The sequence below is a fragment of the Cryptomeria japonica genome, chromosome 9 (assembly GCF_030272615.1).
Source record: "Cryptomeria japonica chromosome 9, Sugi_1.0, whole genome shotgun sequence".
NCBI classification, from domain to species: Eukaryota; Viridiplantae; Streptophyta; class Pinopsida; order Cupressales; family Cupressaceae; genus Cryptomeria; species Cryptomeria japonica.
Genome location: NC_081413.1, coordinates 433,825,415 through 433,851,623, shown reverse-complemented (window position 1 = coordinate 433,851,623; position 26,209 = coordinate 433,825,415). Strand labels below are relative to the sequence as shown.

The 26,209-nt window shown below is 35.9% G+C and overlaps 1 protein-coding gene across 1 annotated transcript in view; it reads right to left on the bottom strand.

Annotated features, from left to right (window-relative positions):
- Positions 1 to 447: 447 nt before the first annotated feature.
- Positions 448 to 26,209, bottom strand: part of LOC131037959 (histone-lysine N-methyltransferase ASHR2) — a 60,469-nt gene continuing 34,707 nt past the window's right edge. The window contains exon 2 of the mRNA XM_057970225.2: positions 448 to 1,392. Within this exon, the coding sequence (XP_057826208.1) occupies positions 894 to 1,392 (499 nt within the window). The 3' untranslated portion in view covers positions 448 to 893. The remainder of the gene's footprint in view (positions 1,393 to 26,209) is intronic.

Genomic DNA, 26,209 nt, shown 5'->3' with positions numbered 1-26,209 from the left:
TGCTACGCTTATCTTAATAATGGTGAGCATACCCCAGGATCCAGACATAGTCAACAGCATAATTTTATGTTTCTCCTTGTGAAAAATATAACCACCTAGTATGCAATCTACAGTAAGCTTCAACATACTTGTGCTTGCTTATCTATCCTAGTTGATTTTACTGCATTTTTTATCTATATTCAAGTTATTGAGGAATCCTTGCAGCATTTCATTTACTGGATTCTTTGTTCTAAGTGATTAAAAAGGTTTGCCATAAGTGTGTAATAAGCAGATCACTGGCTGCCATGATTACCAATTTATGCCATATTTTTATTACTCTTCTTTATTATTATAAACAAATAGCCTCATTGACGGAGTGCACCTTGTGAATGCAGTATACAACAAACTGTTCTAAAATTGAGAATCATGGCTGTGGTGGTCAGTAATAATGTTTCCTCAAGAATCAAGAAGCAAAAATATCCTTTCTGTTAACAGGACAAATATTAATAGTTAAGCCCTAGACATTTTACCAGCAGGGCAACCTGACTATTTTACCAGTTGGAGCTTTCTAACAATCCAGTTCCCATGTTTTGGATAATTAAACAAATAATCAGGCTTTAAAGAGAATTCTTTTTTACATCCTTAAAATTGCATAATGAGACAAAAAATAAATATCAGAGAAAATATATCATGAATTTTACATCTTAAACCCCTGTAACCCCTTTCCCTTCTTAGGAGTTCTTTTGCCATGCATTTCTGCAATTCATTTTCTCCAGGGTGTGGTATTTGCAAGATGGAATGACAAAAAAGGAGAATTCCTACTAAGCGTGCACACATGATTCAAATGAAGAGCATATTATACACAACCTCATAGCACTTCGTCAAATTAGAGAACAAAATCTAGTAATTCTCCTTCAATCAGCCATCCCATGATCTTTCAGGTCTTGATTAAAGTCTTCATCAGTTCTCAAATGACCACACATATTGCATTCCATAACAGGAGATGGAGTACCATCGCAAGGAGGCAATGGAGCCATAGTTCCTCCACAATTCTCAACTGGGCAAAGATATTTTACAAAGAAGTATGCATGAGGAAAATCACTTTCTCCTTCACCAGTATTTTCTCCCATTGCATCTGCCTCCTGAAGTTCTATGTCTTCATCCTCCATCTCATCCTCCAAGATAGCATTTTCCTCATCCATGCTTTCCTTGTCACTCCATGTTTCCTCAACCCTGCAACGGTCACACATGCAAGAAAAGCCATAGTCTTCTAATAACCTTTTTTGTCTTTCAGCATATGGCCAATTGACAGGGAAGTAGCTCAGGCATATCTCTGATCCATCCTGAATGTCATGCAGAGATCTAATGATAATATTTGTATTGTGATCTCCAGGCTTGTCTACATAATCAAATCTGTAACATGCAACAAATGAGAAAGGTGAAAGGAAAACACAAAGGATGCATGTAAACATTTGGATTCAGTCATTTCAAAATCTAAAATGCCAACGATTTTACCTTTGCATTATAAACATTACATCTCATTACATGCAAGTCTAGTATGTCCAAAACTAATAACCATTTCAAGGCCTTTAGCAACACTTTTCCATTAATGCTTTGATTGGAAAAACCGTCCTCTTCTAATACATGCTTTCATTAAAAAGTACAAATTTGAACCACCCCTACGCATTGAATAATAACAAGGCAAGTACTAAGATTTGTCATTATTGTCCGTGCCAAAACATTGAAACAATTAACCACAGACATCAATTTTTTTTATGAATAAAATAATACCAGAAACAACATTAACATGAAATTACATTATTTAAAGCATCCCTGTCATAAATACTTATAAGTTACCCAAACAATTAAGATTTTCCATTTTGGCAGTTGAAGACAACATCTTCATTCCAGTAATCAAATCACTGATTTCCATTAAAGGAGAAGAAAGAATGCTAATTCAAGAATTAAAATTATTAAGTTTCCAATAAGCCATCTAAAACATCAGAGCATCCAATGTTAATTAGAAATGAGCAGAGAAAACATAAAACAGAAAAAGAAAAACAGAATTAAAAAACAAGACACAAGACACGAATTTATAGTGGTTCACCATAAAGGCTACGTCCACTCTCAAGCAGGGAAAACTCTTCATTAATTGTTATATCAATACACCAGTACATAGCTATTTATACATTCATATGTAGAAGCCAAAAGATCATGGAAGAAGCCAAAGGATCATGTGATGGACTTCACAATCCCAACAATCTACCCCCTGAAGGCCAACCGGTACAGCCATGCACTGTGGCATCCCTGCTTCCACTTCAAATCTCATATTGCAACCAAGCCCATTGAAGATTTTAACTTCGCTAAGGACTATTCATGAACACTGCGGATAAGCCTTCTCCAAAACAAATCAGAGTCAAAAACATCTTCTCTTACTACTTCACCTGTTAATCCATAATCAAGAACACTACTTTCAATAGGTTCAAAATACACTCCTCCATCACGATCACCTGCTCCTATGCTCCCCCTTAACAGAACATATAAAAGCTTGTCATCTTCCTTAGACATGATGGGATCTACCTCATCTTGCAAAAGAACAACAACAGAAATAGCCTTATTTTGTATGAGAATTGCACTAGGCTCAAATTGGTCCTTGTCAACAAAAGACATAAGCCCAACATAATACTCATTGGACGACACAAACTCACCCATTATTGCATGTCCTCCTACCATGGCTTTCCATGAAAACACATCTCATTCAGGTGTGAATAGCCTCCACACATCACTCCCAATTCTCACGGCTGATTCATTTTCCACATCTGGAACAGACCAGTTCTTATTCTGCCCTACTGCATCTTCCAGAAAAGTAATGGTGGTGCTCAAATCAATGAAAATTCTGCCACTCCTATCAGAACGGAGCTCAAAAGTGCCCGCGGGTATGTCCAATCAAGAAGCTTCGACCGAGATGTCCTCTAGATCAAAGTAATACAAACTGGGCAACAGCAAAGGACCAGTTTTAGCCACCAAAACATGACATCTGCAGCATGCCTCCTCGCACATGACATCTACAACATGCCTCTCCACTGCATCGCACAGCACATTCGTTGTATTATCATCTCACCCACAGTTTTCAATATGCTTGTTTCCCGGCAAACTTGGTTCTATACCCTGCATGGAGACAACAACATTCGCTTTTGAAGACCGAGCAAAATAGGGCAAATAGTGGTCATTTGAATCCGTAGATCAGAATTAGAGGGCAGTTCCCTCACTGCCTACATGACACTAGGACCATCAAATGTCCCAACGTCGATTCCCACGGCTTTTGGTTCGAAACGTCGTGACATGTCTCTGTCTCTAGCTAGTCTACAATTTTCAACTTCCAAGCGATCGACGCCATGGATTATGAGGTCAATTTCAAGGTTAATAGATGAAGTGCTCAATTCACCCATCCCGTCATAGACAATCCTCAAGAAAAAACACTTTCCATCAACGTCTATACAAGCAATTGATCTTTGCGCAACAAATTTCAGATCAATCTGAATCAAATGGAGAAAATCCACCAAGCATGTAACCCTGTCAACAACAACCTCGATTGTTGCCTTACGGTCTTGGAAAGCTTGTTTGAGGAGCACAGCAACATCAAACTGGAAATCCATCCAGTCAGCCTTGCAAAAATACATAACACAGGCCAGAATGCCACTTTTTCTAAAATTACTGTACAGAAACCTATCACTTTCCTGAACAACCGAATCAGTGCCCCTGTGCTCTTTACGTAGGGACGGCAAACTCAAGGGAGGCAGAACAAAATAGTCAGATTCCAAACAAGGCAAACTTCTGGAGAAGCCTCTAGTCACTTATGTCGATAATTCTTTTGAGAGATTCTTCTTATCCATTAATTGTTCCTCAACATTCTTCAACTTGGTCAGAAGCTCGGCTTCTCTCAAGAGAACATTCTGTAAATCTTTCTAAAGAGCAAATAATTTGCCTATGAACTGCTATGATTATTTTCCAGAGCTGTTACAAGATTTTCAAGCTCAAGATGCCTATCAGTCGATATATCTTCAAGGCTACCAATATTTACTTTTGATCCATTTAAGTTTTCCATCAGTTCTTTTCCCTTAGACTTAACATAGTCTCAAGCCCCAAAACTCTTGCCAAAGAATCTTCCATAAAAATCAATAAATCCATGAGAAACGAATTCTCCTCCTTCAACCTCACAATCTTGTTCTCTTGGTAGTTTTCAACATCATATACCTCATCTTCCTCAAGTTCATCTTCACTTGCCTCAGCGTCCTCTTCTTCAGATGAATCCTCCTCATTTTTCCATCCATCCCACCAGTGTACATGGCATTTCGTTTCAGCTTTCACTTGCACACCATTACTCCCTGTCAAGCCTAAATTGCTAAGAAATTCTTCAACAACAAAATCGGCTTCATCATCTTCTTCCATCTCTGCTCACTAACTTCACCAAGCTCTGATACCAATTGTTAATTAGAAACAAGCAGAGAAAACATAAAACAGCGAAAGAGAAACAGAATTAAAGAACAAGACACAAGGCACGAATTTATAGTGGTTCACCATAAAGGCTACGTCCACTCTCAAGCAAGGAAAACTCTTCATCAATGGTTATATCAATACACCAATACATAGCTATTTATACATTCATATGTAGAAGCCAAAAGATAATGGGAGAAGCCAAAGGGTCATGTGACCGTTGGGCTTCACATTCCCAACATCAAAAACCAGTTCAATAAAATATGTTACAAAAATTTGCATATCATGCAGATTCCCATTTATTTTTGGGCCCAATTTGATGGAATGGATTAATCAAATTACCTATTGGCAAATGGTGCTGAAATATTCTTTCCTCGAGGTTTAACGGATTTTGAGAGTTTATTTCATTTGTGTGCTTTGAAGTTGACTTGAATCATGAAATTTATTATGCATGCATTGATAGAATTTGAAATGAAGCCGCAATATTGAACTCATAAGGAAATTGTAATCTTTTCTAGCATGTTATTATTGAGATAAGAAAATCCGAAAAAAAATTCAATACATATCTATTACTGTAAATAATCAGAGGTGTAGATGTTTCATATGCAGCACATACCGGCTTTATCAAGCCCAAACCCTTTCTAACAGTGCTGGCCGTAGCCCATAGAATGAGTATTTTCAGATGACAATCAATGCCCAGGTTCAGACCTGCAATATATAAACACTTCCAACTCCTCAGTAAACTGGGATGATGCTGCGATTTTAACAGCAGGAGACGCACCTTGTTGCTGTTAAGGATGTAGCCTCAATCGGATTGAAGCAAACAACATATATATATATATTGATTAATAGTAACCGATTGCTTATGGCAGATTAAACTGAGGACTGTCTAAGTCGAAATATATACATATAGTGACTGTCGAAGTCGAAGTCAAAGTATCATTAAACCCGGTAGCATCAAGCACCATTAAATGTTTTGATGCATAACTAAAATGGTGACTATTGCATACGAAGAGTCATGTTCACGTAGGGTCATGACTCTACGTGGCATAAGCCACGTAGAAGTCATGCCTCTACGTGGACATGACTTTTCACCTCCATACATATACTCCGACTTCAATACTTGCTGGTGATTGAAATCGATTACAGTGGAAATTTCATGATCCAGTAAGCAGTCGATAATATAAAAGATTAATTGACAGAATTATATACATACATCGGTGGTCAATATATTCATATCAGTAATCTCATCAAAAGTCTATTCTTCTATATACAATATTTAGACCATTGTTTTCTCTATCTCTGATCTAGATTCCTTAACATGGTATCAGAGCCAAGTTGGTAGAGAAATAAATAAAAGATAGTGACACTTTTAAATTAAAATTCAGACTTGCATTCAGAATCAAAGGAAGAACAATCATGGTGAACAGTGTTAGAGTGGAGGATAGACTCGAAGGCGCATCCAACTTTGTCTCGTGGAGAATTCGAATAATAGCAATTTTTCAAGAACTCGAACTAGATGCATACATAGAAGAGACGAACCAGAGAAAACAACCTAGAAAAGACACAACAAGGCTAAGAAAATAATAAATGATGTTGTTAAAGATCACATTCTTCCAACCATATCAAAACTAACTACAGCTTATGATATGTTCAAGACCATTCAAAATTCATATGAAATAAATAATGCAAGCAGATTGCTCACCTTAAAACAGCAATTAATGCATATCTACATGAACAAAGGAGAAACAATCACATCCTATTTCATGAGGATTTCAGAGTTGAAAGACCAATTGTCAACTATTGGGAATAATGTAGATGATATGGAGCCATCTCTAATAGCACTTAAGGGATTACCATCCAGTTGGGAATCCTTTATTCAAGGCATTAGTGCTCAACCGACACTACCGCAATTCGATCAACTCAAGAATGATTGCACTCAAGAAGAATCTCAACTAATTACAAGAGGGATGGGTCCAAACAAAGGAGGAGAAATTCAAGCACTAAATGCTAACTCAAGCAACAAAGAGAAGAAAAGGAAATTCAAACGGAAGAGAGGAAATAATCACAAAAGCAGATACTTCTCCAAGATTCAATGCTACAGGTGTGATAAATTTGGACACACTCACAGGTTCCGCCCAGAAAGAAAGAAAGCTCAAGCAACCATAGCTGAAGTTAAGGAAGTAGAGAATCCTCTATTCTTCTTAGCCTTATCAAGCAAACTAAACTCAAACAAACATATGTGGATAATCAATAGTGGAGCGTCATGACACATAACTGGATTTAGAGATCAATTCGAAACCTTTGAAGGGCACTCAACTGAAGAAGTTACAATAGGAGACAATTCTAACTATCCAATGAAAGGAATGGGACCTGCTCAATTCAATTAAGAACAGGAGTTACATTACAATTGAAAGATGTTCTTTTTGTACCAGGTATCAAAAGGAATTTGGTCTCTATATCAAGACTAGCTGATCAAGGATATAGTGTCACCTTCCATGAAGATAAAGTTCTACTCTGGCCTAAAAATTCTAACATAAAGAATGTTATTCCTATAGGATCTAGAGATGGTAATTTATACAAACTATGCAATACTCATAAACAAGCACTAAATCATGAAGTATCAAATTCTAATGAAATTTGGCATAGAAGATTAGAACATCTTCGATTTAGTGCCCTACCTTCTATAGGAAAGATCACCACAGGATTACCCAATCGAAAATCTGATCATGTTGGAACTTGTAAAGGATGTGCTCTAGGAAAGAACTCAAAAGGGTCTTTTCCATCAAGTGAACACAAATCAAAAGTTGTACTAGAACTTGTCCACACTGATTTGTGTGGTCCAATGTCATTACCATCACTGGGGGGATTTTTGTATTACGTGATATTTGTTGATGACTACTCTAGGAAAACTTGGATCTATTTCATAAAACTCAAAGAATCAAATGAAGTGTTATTAAAATTCAAAGAATTTAAAGCCTTAGTGGAAAATCAAACTGGGAAGAAAATAAAGAATCTAAGATCAGATAATGGGGGTGAATATATCTCTGAAAATTTTAAAGAATTCTGCATTTCTATTGGGATTAAGAGGGAGTGTACAGTGCCTTATAATCCTCAACAGAATGGAGTTGCAGAAAGGAAAAACAGAACCATCATCGAAGCCGCTAAAGCCATGATGCATGATCAAAATCTACATATCTCATTCTGGGCTGAAGCATCAATACAATTGTCTACATTCAAAACAAATGCCCTCATTCAATCCTAGAGAATATAACACCTAAAGAAGCCTTTACAGGGAATAAACCAGATTTAAGCCATCTAAGAATCTTTGGTTGCCACGTGTATATTCACGTTCCTAAAGAAAAGAGAACCAAACTAGAACCCTCCGGGAAGAAAGGCATATTTGTTGGGTACAGTGAAACCACTAAAGGATACAAAGTCATATTCCAGGACAAAGATCTATTGAAATCAGTAGAGATGTCAAATTTGAAGAAGATGCTGCTTATAAACTCTCTCTAAGTGCAGAAGATGATCAACCCACAGAATCAGATGAAAATATTACAATTGAGAATCAGAGGGAGAATAGCATAGAAGATCATGAACCTCGATCATCTAATTTTGAGAATGCTGAAAATCCTAACAACAGGAAAAGACCACTATGGGCAAGAAAGATGATTGAGGAAAATAATGTGGAACCTGATGAAATCTTCAAAGAGAATAAGAAAACAAGAAGTCAATCATGCTATGTTGCACTCATGACCGAGCTTACAAAATCTGAACCATCAAATGTTGAAGAGGCTTTAACATGTCAATCTTGGAAAGATGCAATGATTGAGGAATACCAGTCTATCTTACAGAAATGATGTCTGGGACATTGTACCTAGACCAAAAGACAAATCAGTTGTCTCTTCAAAGTGGTTATTCAAAATCAAATATGCACCAGATGGTAGTATTGAAAAACACAAAGCCAGATTCGTTGCTAGGGGGTTTTCTCAAAAGGCTGGAATTGATTACGAAGAGATATTTGCTCCAGTTGCCCAATATACTTATGTAAGAACCATTATTGCCATTGCAACGTCTAAAGGGTGGAAGATACATCAAATGGACATAAAGACCGCATTTTTGAATGGTGTTATTGAGGAAGAAGTATATATAGAACAACCTGAAGGCTTTGCTACACATGATAGAAATCTCTGTGTGCAGACTGAAAAAAGCCCTCTATGACCTTAAGCAAGCTACCAGGGCATGGTATGAAAGGATAGATAGTTATCTCTCCAAGCTAAGATATTCCAAAAATGAAGCAGATTCTAACATATACTTCAAAATATCGGATGGTGACATGTTAATACTTGTTCTCTATGTTGATGACTTGTTGATAACAGGAGAAGATCATCTCATTGCAAAATGCAAACAAGATCTTGTGGCTGAATTCGATATGAAGTATCTAGGTCTACTGCACTATTTTCTAGGTCTAGAAGTATGGCAAAAAGAGAATTATATTTTCCTAAATCAAGGAAAATACACCACTGATATCCTGACCAAATTTGGTATGATAGATTGTAAACCTCTATCTATTCCAATGGAAACAAATCTTCATAAGCTCAAAAGTGAAGCAATAGATTCATAACCTACAAATCCTACATACTATAGACAAATTATTGGATCCCTTATGTACCTAGTAAACACTCGCCCTGATATTGGTTATGCTACTAATGTGTTAAGTCATTTGATGTGCGAACCCAAGAAGATTCACCTAATGGCTACTAAGCATATTCTAAGATACTTGTGTGGTACTATTGGACTTGGCCTGAAGTATAAAAATGTTGAGATACAACTCCAAGGGTATTCTGATTCCGACTGGGCAGGCAGTTCCATTGATCATAAAAGTACAACGGGGTGTTGTTTTAGTCTTGGATCGGCTATGATATCCTAGTTTAGCAGAAAACAGTCAACAGTTGCTCAGAGTTCCACTAAAGCCGAATATATGGCTGCCTCCATGGGAGCTCGTGAAGCAGTGTGGTTAAGGAAATTGCTAGTTGGACTATTTGGGAAGCCCCTAAACCCCACTGTGATTCACTGTGATAATCAAAGTTGCATCAAACTTTCTGTAAATCCAGTTTTTCACAATCGATCCAAGCATATAGAAATCTCATACCATTACATAAGAGATATGGTAGAAAGAGATGTTATCAAATTGACCTACATCAACACTGAAGAGCAAAATGCCGACATATTCACCAAACCTCTTGCAAAGTTGAAAGTGGAGTACTTCAAAGGTAAACTTGGTATGACTAAATTATAATTGAAATTGAATCTTAATCATATGTAATTTGATATATTCATGAATATCTTGGATACAATATTGCACGTATGTGTTATGTCATGAAAGGTGACGATCTTCCATGAGATGTATGTAAGATCGCTATTGTAAGGTGACAACCTTCACAATAGCCTGATCTGTTATCAAGATTGACTACATTAAGTTGCTGTCCTGGAATGTGCCGGAAATCTTGATACTAAATTTGTTATGTTGAGTTATAGATTTGTTTTCATTAAGTGTTGTTCCGAAATGTGTCGGAAATTATGATAACAATCATATCATGATTGACTACATTAATTTGCTGTCCCGGAATGTGCCGGATATCACGATACTAAAATTATTGCATTTGTGATAATGACAATTTTACACTTGTCACTAGGATCAAGGTTGTTATCTGATAAGACTTCATGTAGTTGTTGTCCCAGAGTGCTGAATATCAGATAATCCATCTCTTTGAGATATGAAGTATTTCACTAGTAAAAATTACTGATTGAATGTATATGATCATGCCAAATGAATATATATATCTAGAAAATTGTTCCTTAAACTTAATTATGAAATTCAATCCTCTTTTGCTAAGAGGGAGTGTTAAGGATGTAGCCTCATTCGGATTGAAGCAAACAACATATATATATATATATATATATATATATATATATCACATTATATATTGATTAATAGTAACCGATTGCTTACGGCAGATTAAACCGAGGACTGTCGAAGTCGAAATATATACATCTAGTGACTGTCGAAGTCAAAGTCAAAGTATCATTAAACCCGGTAACATCAAGCACCGTTAAATGTTTTGATGCATAACTAAAACGGTGACTATTGCATATGAAGAGTCATGTTCACGTAGGGTCATGACTCTACATGGCATAAGCCACGTAGAAGTCATGCCTCTACGTGGACATGACTTTTCACCTCCATGCATATACTCTGACTTCAATACTTGCTGGTGATTGAAATCAATTACAGTGGAAATTTCATGATCCAGTAAGCAGTCGATAATATAAAAGATTAATTGACAGAATTATATACATACATCGGTGGTCAATATATTCATATCAGTAATCTCATCAAAAGTCTGTTCTTCTATATACAATATTAGACTATTGTTTTCTCTATCTCTGATCTAGATTCCTTAACAATTGCATGACTGAAAAAGCTCTCTTTTGTAGCTGTTTGCCCTTAACACAGGTGGATTTTGGCTATGGAAATCATTCTGAAAAATATCTTTCCCTGCGATTTCCTTTCATTGCTTCTAAATCACCGTATTGAATAAAGTAAATCTCCTGGGGTTCCGTCCAGAAGAGGATTTTCTCCAGGGGTTTTGTCCTAAGAAAAGCTGCCTTGAATCGATTTGCAAGAGAAGTAATCAATAATAAAAAATAACCCAACATACATTCCTCAAAGAACTTGATGCCTTATACATTAGCTCCTCAATCCTCAAAAAGCAGTTCGATGTATCTAGACTCCATATTGCAGCAACTTAGACAATATAATTAATGCTTGCATTAATTATTAAATTAGTCCCCATGATGAACTCGCCTAGTAGAAATAACATTATGACTTGAAAATGGTCCCATTATCATTCATAATGAATAATTGAATATATTTGCACCGAACTTTAACTTTTTCCTCCTTTTACTTAACTAAACACTTAATCCCCTTTATTAACTTAATGCTTTAGCCTATGGGGAGAACAAATAATAGGCTAGCATTATTATTTATTTATTTATGACGTGCTAAGCAAGAATGGACATTACAGGTGCAATCTTGTGTGAAGGTTTCATTCGCTGATCCATCTCTCCTCTCCTCTTTCACTCATTCCCATACATTTGATTCTATATTATCTGTATCTACACATATTCCCATACTTAGCCATTTATTACAACTATACATGCACTTATGCATTCATTACCCACCTTGATATTTGCACCTTCCTCCTCTCTTGGGTCAACCCCACAGCAAGCACAATTTGTCCCACACCACACAGAATTGACCCTCAAATTTCAAAGATTCAAATTTAAAATTTGCAAACCCCCACCCATTTCATTCTTGCCATGAGCTGACTCGGTACATGTTTCAAATGACAAATTGCTATGTCATGGTATTTCAGATTTCCTATGCATTAAAGAGTAGAATCATTCTAGAAATATTTCGATTTCGAGCACTAGAAGGAATTTAAATTCCACCTCAGGATCCAAAGACATTTTCATGACTAAAGAATGTTTCATGTATTGATCCAATTCGCCATTGTTGTGGTAGGAATTGCTGTTGTAGATACTAATATTGCAGAAACATTTGAATGTAATACAGTCATTATTGTAATAAGAAATAGATCAGGATTTACATCTGTTATTTGTTGTTCATTTTTATAAGAAGATCAGGAGTTATGTTTCATTTTCTGTCTGAAATGTAATTATATTACTGATGCATAAACAGTATTTTTAATCTGAGTTGTCTAGGATCTGATTGAATACTAGGGCTTGATTGTGTTGTCCAAATAATAAGTGTTTGGAGAAGGTTAAGAATTGGATTTCCATTATTGTTTTGGCTCGAGATATTACAATTGATTGATTCACCATTTGAGAATTCCATACTTACCTTTAGTGTTGATTACCAAAAATAATAAGGGGTCCAACACAAACAAAGAGTTCCAAATCCGCAATTTCATAAAATCATTGTAGGGAAGGTTCCCTAGCTTCCCCCTCCACCACTCCACTCCACTCCACTAGTTATCATGAGACTTCATACGTGTCCTTGAGCTAAATCTATCTTATAAAACCAAAGTCATCCCACACATTCATTCAATCTCCTTCCAAAGATTGGCCACGTTCACTTGGAGCATGGCCCTTTGGGTCACCCATCTAGCCAACTCTACATCTAATCTCACACACTTAACTTTGATGATGTCAAAATCCAAAATGGAGTTGTTTATGCTCACATCCAACTAATCCCCTTTGCCATGTTTTGTCTCTTTGCTTTCATGTCATCCCTCTCTTCCTAGAGTGTGGCACAACATGTGGCTAATTCTTTATATGCCTCAGTCACTAGCTGACATTATTGAATAATGAAGCAAACTGTGTAGCATGCATGTGGTCACAAGCAATCCTATCAGCTAGAATGGCCAAAACAAATAGATGAGATGATCAACGATCACAAAAGTCAATGACACCCAATCTGCAATATTCCCACGTATCATAATTATCATCATGCACGTGCAAATAAAGTACAATGAAACCCTTAGAAACAAATTGACAAAATCATTAAATCATTACTAGGTCACCATCCTACCACTCCTTGTTGACTAGGATGCACTATAGTGGGGCAATAGTAAGAGGTGCCCACACATCGTCTCCCACATTTGTTGGTGGCTCCTTGGAGCATCCAATGCATAGAATGAGGGAGGCCTCTGCCTATCCCACCATAAACGGAAATCTATGGCCATCTTTGCCTCATCACCTTAACCCAACTTAACTGGATCATGTCTCTAATCATCATCTGCCAAGGCTTGATCAATGATCTATAGCCTATCCCTCTAAGCCCTTCCAGTCTTGCAAATCTTGAAATGATGTTGGACTCTCTCAAGCTAAATCCTCTACATGACTGAGGCCTATCATCCAAAGAACCATCTCAATCACCTAATGCGACCCAATTAAAAACTATCATCTGCATCAATAGTTCATTAGTAATATGGCCTCCATGTAACAATGACCAAAATCAATCTATCAAATACCTACAATCATGTCGTAAGGCTCCATGTCACGAACCCTAATTTTCCATAATTATTTAATTAGGAAAATAATGTTTATTTTTCGCAAATGAATTGGAAATAAAATAAAATTGGAATTATCAATGAAATAAGATAGGAGATCGAATGCACTAAAATGATTTATATACAATCGAATGATCAGTAATAATTTTTATTGCAAAATTTGGATCGTCATTGCTAATGAGCAACTGAGTGCAAGTGAATGCAGGAAAAAGGTGAACACAGACGAAGGCGAGAACATGGTTCAGGTAGAGTTGTCTTAGCTCTTGTATTTCGTTAGTATAGATGGAATCTCTCACACACCACATTAGGATTTATAATTTGCATCTTGTAATGATGGATGATTTAAATGACCTTATTTGAATGTTTGTTTAAATTGAAATGATGAATTTTGAATTAGTAGATTGATTTAAATATTTATACATGTGCATTGATTGCATGATTTGAGTGGTGATTGAATTAAATCTAAGTTGTATAAATGATTGTGAAATATTATGCTTTATTGTTAAAAGAGATGAAATGTGTAAATCATTCAAAAACGAATATTGACCCTAGGTTTTTATGTTCTTTTTGTTCAGATATGTATAAATGTATGAAAAAATTGTACTTATAAGATTACTTTTGTAAATTGGACAATAGTGACAATAGTATAAAATATATATGTATATGAGAAATTGATTCAATCATATACATATATATCTATGTAGTTATAAATATCCAATTATCGTGAAATATGATTACTTCATGAATTTTGTTTATACCTACATAATCATTTGAGATTAAAATAAATATATATACGTATTATATATATGTATATGAATTCTAATAATAATTCGATCATGTACTTGTAAATATGTATGTAATTATTAAATATGTAAATAGATTTGCAGAATTTAAATTATTTTATGAAAATCAATATTATATATATATAATATGAAAAGTCATTATTTATTTATATTTAGATTTAAATTAAATTAAAATTAAAAATAAAAAAAATTATTAAAAGTTAATAACGAGGGTGGTCGATATTGGCGGGTTAAGTTTTTAAAAGAAAATTTAACAATAACGAGGGTGGTCGATATTACTATCGACCACCCCCCTTAATTAAAGGGAGGGGTCGGTATTACCACTGACCACCCCTCCTCCCTTTTAATAAAAGCAAACCACGTTGCAATAGACACCGACTACATAGCTAGTAACACCAAGATGGTAGGATAAATACAAGGCATGCGTAGTATAGAAGAAGTTGACTTGGCAAAAAGGGACTTAAAAAATGGTTTGCAGATTTTAAACAATATTAACACCAACCACTCCTTTTTAATTAAATGAAAGAACATCCACGTTGCAAGCTGCCAAATATGTGGCATGAATTATTGGTAACATGGTTTACCAGCCCACATAAACCCACCAATATATTGATCGACATGCATAGTAAGAAGTTAATTTGATTTAACTTTGCATGTTTTAAGGAAGTCATTTTTTAGTAAAGTCGACTTAGTAAGAGATAATTATGAATTTAACAAACTTTAGTGGTGTGGTGTCATGAAATGGATAATGCATAACTTTGCATGGTGAACACATAGGTGTTCGAATTCGATTAGGAATGTTACGTTGCAATAAAACCATGAGTGGTGTCATTTAGAATCAATCCACCACTAGGAGAGATAGCCCGAAAGTAGGAAGGAGGGTAGATGACGACACTATATATATAGACCATAGAGATGGAAGAGAGGGAGAAGAAGGGATGCAACAAAGGATTATGAAATGGAATGTGGAAGAGAAGAGTAGAGGAGATTTAGACGTGATTACGACCAAGTCGTAAAAGATCAATGGTGATCATCTCCGATTTAGCGTCAAACTTAGGGGTTAGGATTCTTGAATGAGTGTTAGTTGTTTTATTATTATTAGAGAAATTGTAATAATATAGAAAGGATAAGGACTAGGAAATAGAGAGCTCGTGAAATAGAAGAGTGCCGATAAGGAAAGCATTGGAATCCGGACACATTGCCGACAATTTGAAGTTATCAAGGATCATAATAGACCTGGATCGTGTTTCTTGAGGTAGGCTCAAATCTAGTATGTTTTGTTGAAGAGATTAAGAGATAAAGAATGATCTAGTTTTAAAATTATGAAATATTCTAATGGAAGAGTTAGAGTTGCAATATGAATCATTTTTAATTGTTTAAATTACGATCATGCAAATATAGATGCAATAATGATATATTTTATGAAAGTTTGTTGATAAAACTTAGTGAAACTCTTAGAAATAAGATCACCCAATCCTCTAGAAACAGAGTACGAGGATAGAGAGAGAAACTCTGAAATTGAACTGCGAAGAAGACGCAATATTAGGATTGTGACTTATTAAATAGTGTTCAGTTTATTTTGATATCATAAAGAAAAGACTTACACTTTCAAATTAGATCCTTGCATAAAGTGAAAAGATGGTTATCAAGTGTCTCATTTAAAAAGCCATATAGATAGGCGTTTTATGAACTTGTATCATATTAGATTGTCCTTATGGTAAATTAGTGAAATCAATGTGTTAAGTTTTAAATCATGAAAAGTCACATATTAGTATTAAACTAAATATGATGTTTTGAGAAAAGAGGTAAATGAACCACGACACGTGGAAAGATAGAGAGAGTTTAGACGAGATAAACTTAGAATTCTATACCATAAGAAATGGAATGCATGTTAATGATTATGTTATTTAAATGTTTTGATAATTGAAAAAAAGAATGTGTACTCATTTTATTCAATTTATATGTAAGATACATACATGTGTTACACCTCCTTAATATTTAATTCTTGTCTTTAAATTGCTTGAAAGATAGAAGGGAAAGATTGTTTTCTTTCAGATGTATATTTGATTATCCATAAAAGATTGTTTCCTGTCAGATAGGATTGGTTGTAATAAAAGATTTATTCTTTCAATTTCTATTCAAACGAAAGATGTCTTCTTAGCATTGTATTTTTATCTTGCAAGAAATAGGAAGCTAGAATTGAAAGGCGAAAGATTGTCTTCTGAATAAATTTATTTTAAGATTTATGTGAACAAAGCTAGATAGGCTTGTGTTTGTGGAAAGTTACCTTCCAGGACGGGTGCCGAATGTGGATTATAGAGAGAATTGTTGCTTTTTCCAAACTATTTATTTTTGCTATGCATGGCATTATACTCGGCCGAGTAATCAAATTGAATAAACCATTGAAATAGATGGAATTCTTTTATTTTATGCTCTCTACCATATCCTTGATTGATAATGAATGCTTGTTTCTTAATAGAATTAGAAAATTGAAAATGCATGTATCATCTAGGCACGCACCAGATTCCATCTTGCCTTTCAAATTCTTTTTCTAAGCAATTCGTGCAGGATCGAGTATTCTTGATTGACCAAGAATTCCGAGGAAGCGTAAGCTTCAAGATTGGGCGGAAAAAGCGCCCGAATCTTGTTCTCGTCTTCATGCTAAAGATTGCATTGGCGATAGCTTGGGTTGTAGATCAACAGACGCCTCTCACCCTTCACTTTGTATTATTTATTATTGAACTTATGGCAACTTGAAATGCTTAAGTATTGTATGATTGAGATGCTACTTTTATCGATTTACTGAATGAAGAATCGTTATCTTTTATAGAAATTTCGTGTTTATTACGATTTAAATGGAATGATCAAATGAAGCTATGGATGGAAAAGTGGAATGAAATAGATTTATTAACTGATTTATGAGTTTATTTAAGAATAAAGAGTATTTCAGCTATTTTTGAAGTTAGCACAATTTACGTCTTTACACTCCATCAACCTATGTTGCTTCTATCCATCGGGATACTAACATTGTGCCTGCTACTACTAATGTAAGACCTGGAGGATGGGGAACACATAGGTGCTCATATGCCCAAGTCTTGAAGAGAGAGGCGACCCCTACTACTTGCATGTGTCTCATCAACAAACTATTCCAAAACATCATACATATGAGCTAACATGCATCGGCCCTAAAAACATAGATGTTAATGCTGCTGAATCTCCCAACAAATCTAGGGAAGCCTATAAAAATTGTCGGAATAATGCTGCTGAATCTCCCAACAAATCTAGGGAAGCCTATAAAAATTGTCGGGACCCTTGCCATCCAACAATACCAAAATACCAACAAACAAAAGTAAGCACTTGCACCTGAAGGACACACCACCAAAAACAATATTGTTGTAGGGGGCTCCAACCCATCTATACATAAGATGTCCCATGCATTGTTGATAGAGATCCCTATCCTCCTCCCATGTGACAAATCTTAATTTGTCTCCCTCTCACTAGGGGGCACATGATACACATCCTCTTATGTAATGATGAGCTCTCTAATATGGGCAAATGGAAAATGTGTATCTGAGTCCCTCTTTGCAAGGGTAGTGAATAATCTCTCATCTAGTATAATGGCGATAGCATCTCCATGCATCTAACCCCACCACCTCTAGGAGAGCCCAATCACTATATGTGGGTAGAATCAAGCACATGCTTCTGATCTATTGGTTTCACAGTGTCTCAAAGATCTCTTGCTTAGTCTACCATCAACATGAAGAAAAACCATAATTAGTCCTCGATCAATTGAAAAATGAATGCAAAACAACTCAAATATAAGCTAGAATTAATTGAATAGGGATTGAATTCACAAGTCAATTTCATGTCCCAAGATCAGCCCTACAAGTCAATCCAACACCTAGAGGGCTAAATCCGCAAGTCACAAAAGATGAAAAAAATCCTTCATATGTTTCACAAAAATGTAAACATTTTTCAAAACTCCTTTTGCAAAACTTGAAATTCTGGGTCAAAAAGTCAACTCATTGCATCTAGGTGCTCACTCAAGTCAATGTTGCCTTGTACCTAAACACCATGTGTAAGAAAGTGGCTCTACCTCCCATGAGTTCAAGTCAAAAGGATTGCTCTAAGCTATGGGAGGTAAGAATCTCTAAGGGTGCACGTGAAAAATGAAAGTAACATTTTACTATTTCAACCTCCTCTACATAACTAAATCTGTAAAGGGTGCACATGAAAAATGAAAGTAACAATTAACCATTCAACCTCCTCTACATAACTAAGTGCTAGTTCATGAACCACAAGCTATCCTACTAGCACCATTCTCGCATAAAACCAATCCTATTGATGATGATACATATTTTTGTGATGTTGAGTGACCTAACCCAATTTTCAAGCTATTCTTTTCACTGCTATGTATTTATTCTATCATTTATTTTGTGCTAACATTTATGACCTACAATGCATATTAATGAACCAACTAATTTGTGATGCTTATTTATGCATCCTAAGATATGCATAGGCCACTTGTGTCAATTTTCATTAATTTTATTAATATGCCATGTGGCTTGAGCATTTAATGCAAAGTGAATTACAACTCTAGAAAGACAATTGATAGGGTACATCTTACCTAAAAAAATTGATAGGATGTGATGTCCCCTTATCAAATATATAAATCAGATTGAATGATTGTTTTTAATCTTAAAATCAGATTTGCATAAACTTGAAAATAGGAAAATTGGGTACTACTGAAATGATCTCCAAAAACATAACAAACTGAAACCCAAATCAATGCAACTGATGTAGATTGTTTTATAACAGATTTACCCATGATATTACATCTACTTCGTTGTTCAAAACATCAAATAACAGCAATGAACATCTGCTGCAAATTACAATGAACAAAATCCCACTCTTAATTATCCAAACACAAGAAATAGCTACAATTTCAACTGAAACTTCCCCAAACTTCCCACACTTTCCCACAACAGAAAAGCGCATGAAATAACATCTCAACAACAGCCAAGGACAAAAATATATGCTGTTATTAATAGCAATACAAAACTGAAACCACACAACTAAACTATACACTCAAATCCTCTACAAAACACTTACAAACTGCTGAAGAAAACACTGCAAACTGAAACCATTAAGCACCAATACAACCTCTGGATGAGATAGCCCTTGGAGACCCTCAGGACCACTGTCTTTGAGCCTCAATCTCCTTGGTTTATCAGCCTTAGAGATCCCTCTTCATTGGTTTATCAACCTTTGAAGAAATACACCAGAAGCTGGTTAGAATGAGCAAGATAGGATGCCCAGAATGTGAAATAACCTCCAAATATATAGAAGAGCAACCCTTCACGACCCCCTCTTGGAAAATAAATGAAACATCATCAATTTCCCTCCAAAAGAGGCTCCCATTATGACCGTTGAGTTGCCAACTACTGAGTTGTCCCAAAAGCCCCTTCTATTTGTAGCTATTATTTCTAGCTACGAGTAGCAAATAAATCGGTGTGACTACCTTGTGATTTGCACGGAGTTAAGTGTATTCAAATCTCTGTATGAGAGTGATTTGGATCTTTGTAGGCTTGAGAATGATTCATGTTGAATTCCTTGTATGGATTGTGCCTGGCTCTAAGTGCTAGTAGATGGTTGGTTGTCATTTAGTCCACCAACTATACTTGTTCTTGCTTGTCCTTCTCTTGTTTGCCACAGTCTTGCAACCATGTTTCCTATTGCTCAGGCATCAGCTGAGTGTTTATTGAGGTGTTGTAGACACCAAAAGCCATGTTATTTAATAGCATGAAGGTGAATATTGTATTTTTTTGAAGCGGTTTCCATAATTGCACTTATGTTGACATAGTGTAAGGTTGTGGTGGTGCATTAGTAAGTATTTTGGCACATATTATCTATATCTATTATATCATATTTATATATCTATCCCTTGTTGGGTTGCCAAGTGAGGTTAGCCTGGTGGTTGTAGGAGTTCATCCTTGGTAGTTTGGAGGTGTTCCTAGCTTGATGCTCGAAGGGATGCAATTCTTGTATGAAGAATTGGCCATCCTACATATTCTATTTTGAAAATACTTGGTGTTTGAGCCTTGTAGAGCTTTTGTGTTGCCTTGTTGGTCGTGATTTCATGATCTTGTTGGATTGGTTAACCCTTAGGTTGGTCATAGCTAAGCATCGTGGTGGTGTAAATCAAAGTTTTTTGCTCCTATGTTTGTGTTTAGTTGTCATGTCCCCCCCCCTAGCTGGGTCAGCCAGTAGAGAGAAAAAAGTGGTTTTCTCAACACCAATTTAGTATATATTTAAAAATTATAAAAATAATAATAAAAAAATCAAATCAAATATTTGACATTTAATTTTGGTGCCTAATTTTGGGCCAACCTATATTAAATAAATAAATAAAATAAGTCTATTTTGAAAGTCGGCCTTTATGGGGTTTATATATATATATATATATGGGACAGAAACCCTATAGAGCAGATTTCCTGAGGTGTTATGGAAACCCTGTCCTCGATCTTCTTATTTTCCATTTCACTTTCAAAAATTTCACTGATCCAAGGTTAAAGTGCCCTACTTTCAGAACCAACACACATGCAGGGATTGGCAGAAGAGGGTGACTGGGCAATCAGACCTATAGTTTGTATGATCTGTTCATCCTAACCGTTCTAAAGCATCCATCAGATCCTATATCAGCTACGTGAGGGTTTATTATAATCTACCAGGCACACACAGACTACAGCAAGCAACAAGCTCTCACTTGGAAAGCAGATCTGTGTAGATTGGAGGCAAATATTTTGCAGATGCTGATTCAATTCTATCCATCCCTAGGTGAACAGACCTAAGAACCATTGGAGCAGCATTCAAAGGTCATCTTCTTAGGGGCACCAGCCCCTGAGTGTTACACACCTTAGATCTAGGTGTCAACAGATAAAGGAAAGGAGGTCAGGTTTCATACTTGACTGGAACAACCAATCAATTCTGTTGCTGCAGATCTAACCATAGCACTTCCACCATAACCTGGATAAAAGCAACAATCACCCTGAATTAAACCTTCATCTGAACCCTGACAGTGAGTAGCACATCAGATTTGAACCTGAGTTTGGCACTGGAGGTTATCCAAGTGTTGCACATAAACCCTTGCAATCTGATCAAACAGGGATTCACCCTTGGAAAGGAGGCTTACAGTAAATAATACCCGGCCTAGTGTAACTGATCCATCACTTGTCAACCTATATCAGACGAGAGTTTATTCCCACTACTCTTTGATTTTGGTAATTGATTGAATATCAAAGACTGCAATTATTTGAACTTAAATTCTTGTAGAAATTCTGATTAATTATTTTGCAATACTATTTATTGAGTTAGTATTGCTATTATGAAGAATTCACTTGAAATCAAATATCTAAAAAGTAAAAACTGGTCAAGATTTGTAAAACCTAATTAAACTAGTAAATCAGATGTGAGAACCGTAGGTGTATTACATTAGTTGCTTCCTTGGATGTTTCCTTGTGAGTTTGGGGATTGCTAGGCCTCGCTTGTTGGGAATTCTTATGCTTTTAAGAGGTCCATGCCTAGATTTTTCCCTCTAAGAACCCCTATGCTATTCCTAGTTTTGTGTTGAGAAGCTAGGGGGTTAACAAAATCCTCAACTTTCTAGAGTGGTACATGAGGGAGGGCCATGTGGAGTGTGACCATGTCTAAAAGTGAGGCATGTTTTTTATGAGCATGGTGGTGAGATAGTGTTGCCTCTAGCCTTGTGGGATGGTTTTCCCCTAGCTTTTTGTGTTTTAGCTTTGAGGATTAAGGCCTTGGTCTTGGAAGAGATCATAGGAAGTGCAACCTTGTGTTTTGAAGGCTCGTGAAGAGCTACTGTTTGTAGTTTGTGTGCCTTTTCTTGGCTGATTTAGTGGCTAGATGGAGTTCCTAGAAGTGGTAGTGGTCTTTGTTTTCTCGTGATAGGTTGGACCACATGGTTTGAGCTTGCCCTCAATTGTAGTGGCAACCATACAATGAAGCATTGTATTCTTTGAAGTGGTTACACACCTAGTGCGCAGTGCTCTCCTAATTTGCTCACCTTTACATGTGTGTTATGTGTTGAGGCCTAGACTGTGTGAGAATCTAGAGGGTTGATCTTGTGAGATCTATAGTGTTTAAAACTTTGAAGAATCGAGTACTAAGTGTAACTTATCCTTGTTTTGTGTAGGCTTCAAAGAGTACACCTAATCTTTGTGGGAGAGGATGTAATGCCAACCTATTTGCAGCCTTGACATGTCTTGATTTGGGCATTGTTTTTTGACTCTTTATCAAGGGAAGCATAGTGTGTATGCTTGTTATTTTGAGTGTTTCATGGTGTGTTTGGACCACCTGCATGTTTCAAGATGAGGTTCCTCAACATGTCAATGGTTGATGTTTGGTACGCATTGTGATACGTGTATGGTAGTGTGCCAAGTTCCTTGTGCAGACTTGATGTGTTTCACTAATGTTGTGTTCCTTCAGATGCATTTTTTTATGCTTTATATGCCTAGTTTATCTTAATGCTTTAGTTCATGGATAGAAATATATATCATGATTATATATTTTATCTGATGTTGAACCTTGTTGGATGATTTTCATGTGCTTTGATTATTATGTATTGAGCAGCTATGCTTCATGTATGCATTGAGTGGATATAGGTACAGGTTTATTTCTCCGCCTGATATGCAGGCCTACGTTATGCCCTAAGGTGGTTATATTGGAGATGTCACTTTGGGCTTTTGTGTTTGGTAGCTACTATTGCACTTAATTAAGTGCGAGATGAGCCATGTTTTCCCTTCTAGTTTTGAATCCGAACTAGTGATGATTTAAGTATCCATGTGTTGTGGAAAACCAATAATTGTGTAAGTTAATTTATGAATGTTTATTTCTCATTTGCATGAAATTGTATTTTGAAAATAAAGTTTGTGTGTGAACAATGCTTGATGCATTGGGAATAGGAAAATTGGGAAAGAAATGAAAGGGAGAAATGTTATTTAAATGCATCAGAGATGATAGCTGATTTTTTGCAATCAGTTAAAATTATTGTTCGGAAATTTCTCTTTGGCTTCAAAATAATTGATTAAATCATATTATTTTAATTGTCTTTGAAAGGAATATGAATTAGTCATTTTATATTCATCAAATTATAAATTTATGAAAATGGAAATTAGAGAATTGGAAATAGAGGAAAGAGAGAATAGAAAAGAAATTAAATAAAATTGAAATAAAAAAATTGAAAAAATGCATAAGGGAAAAGACTTGGTCTTTTTGTTGATTCTTTGTTCTTGGAAAAACTTGCTATCCCTCTCAAACCCTCTTCTCAAAAATGGGAATTGGGTGGATTTCATTGGTTTTGGATTTGCTTGGGCAAGGAGTTGAATTGCTAAGGGAGGTTTGTTGGATTGCTTGCATTTAAACTAGAATTGCTCATCATATTTGAGGAAGAATGGAGGAAGATTGGTATTTTCAAGAGTTTTTACTCTAGCTATTTCTTCTCATTTCTTAATGTTTTGAATTCCTTATTTCAATGTTTGATATGCTTGCCCTTTGTTGGAGTAATTTTAGGACAACTATCTAATTATTTATTACTTAGGTCCTTTAATTACTTTTTCACTTAAGCTACTAAAACTTAGGTGCTTTATTTTATCTAGGTGTTATGCATTTTAAGTCTAAGTTCACATAGAGGCACTTCTAGTTAGCTTTTTTAGCTAATTAGAAGTGCCTCCAATATTGTACCTTCAATATTGAATCTTCAATTCTTTTGTGCAATAATACAGAATTCTCTGGTTGTTATAAAGCATACAATCTTTGCTTGATCTCTTTTGTGTGATAGGTATTTTGCTTGCAGATAATTCTTGGCTCCTGTGGTTGATCATCAAATCCTACATGGTATCAGAGGTTTTCTGTCGAGTTCCTACCTGGGGTAATTTTTATGTGCACATTGGGTTCAAACGGAGGTTGCCAACGCGTCCACAGCATCAAAAAAACCCACGATCGACTGTTGTTTCATCAAAATCCGAGCAATTGAAATTTTGGGTCCTATTGGTTGAGGGCATGCAAATCGAGGCAAAATTTGGGGGTAGCTGAAAAATCTAGGCACTTAGACACAAAATGGAGGTCACCATTGCACTTATAAGGCACAAAAACCTTAAGATCGCTTGTCAAATCGTCAAAATCGGAGATCGGCAAAAAAAATTGTGAAAAATCGACTGGCACGTTTTTCCATGCAAGTACAAATCCGTGCGGCCATACTATACTGGCAGCATCAGAAAATCAGCACGTGAAAATATCGCATGTCTAAAATAATTTTAACACAAGCTTCCCTTTCAAAAGATTTCGTTAAAATTTTGTAAAGAAAACAATTTTTTAAAAAAAACTTGAAAGAGTTTTCAAAAAGTTTTTTGGAAAAGTCAACAATGAGGGCAAAAGTATGTACCTACTGCATGTGCAGATCACCTATAGTGTCGATGTCATCCTATTTTGGCGGACCCACTAAAATTGGGGCTCAGCTAAATTTAGCACTGCTTTCCTATTTTTAGCCCTTTAAGCTTTAAAAAGCAATGTGTGGTTTTTTGCCCATAACTTTGTCGTACGGAATTGAAATTGGGCAAACGAGATATCGTTGGAAAGCTAGTTCCAGTGCCAATCTTATTTTGGAAGTGGTTCAATCAAATTCTGAACCAATTTTTCGTACCAGGCCTCCAAAGTCAGCCTTCAATTTCGTGCTTCCAGGACCATCATATCTTGCACATTCGGACTCTATTTTTCAACTTCCATACATCGTTGAAAAGCTCTCAGAGTCCCCTATTCAAATCTCAGGTTCTTTTCTCTATAATTTTCATCAGGTACTCAGAGATCTCAATCTTGTCCTTTTTGGGCTACATGCAAATTGGGTCTCTATTTGTATTAAGGGTTTCTATTTTTGTATCATTTTTGGAGATTATCTCAAGGAGTGAATCATGTATAAGGGTTGCAGATGTAAATATTGTGGGAGCAATCAACATGGACATGTAATGTGTCCTAATTTCTCACATGATGTTTTTCAACTCTTGCTTGAGTGTGCATTAAAATCTCAAGTTGCTCCTTCTCCACTAGCAAAGACAATTGTTGTACCTTCATTGATTGAGACTCTTGTTCCTGTTAAGCAGGACAACTCATCTATTTTTCTTCCTGATTGGCATTCCTATTTGACAGACATTGCTTCATTGTTTGTGAAGTCTCATATTTCAGATTTGAACGACACATTTGAGGGTTTATCTCTCTTATTTGATGACAGTCATACCACAATTGTTGTCACATCATGTTTGCCTTTGGAGCTTGTTCAAAATCAGTTTCCATTGGTTCCTTGTTTGTCACCTTTGATTGTGATTAGGCATGCACCTATTGGTTCATGGCATCATCTTCCAAGGACTTGGTGACACATCAATAATTTTCAGAGACATCATCATATATTTGGATTTGAATTCCTACATCTTCCAGCTTATGGAAGTGGCTTCTCATATCTCCAGTGCATTGGTATCTTTCGAAGGGGAGAAATGTTGTTTGTAGGTAGTGGATCATGTTCTGTCTTTAGACATTCGTCATTGGCATGGGAGCTACTTCTACATTGGGGGGATTCTTTATTGTACTTTTGTGACCAATTTTGTATTTGGGGGGCCACTTGGAGTCCTTCATCTTAGTCACATGTAGTACTTTTTTTATTGCATCTCTCGATTTTGGGAAGGGGTTTTTTCCCATGTGGTTTTTCTCCTTTTCTCTGTTTAAAAGACCTCATTGGTGTGAATTGCATTGTTTTGTATTGATTTGTAC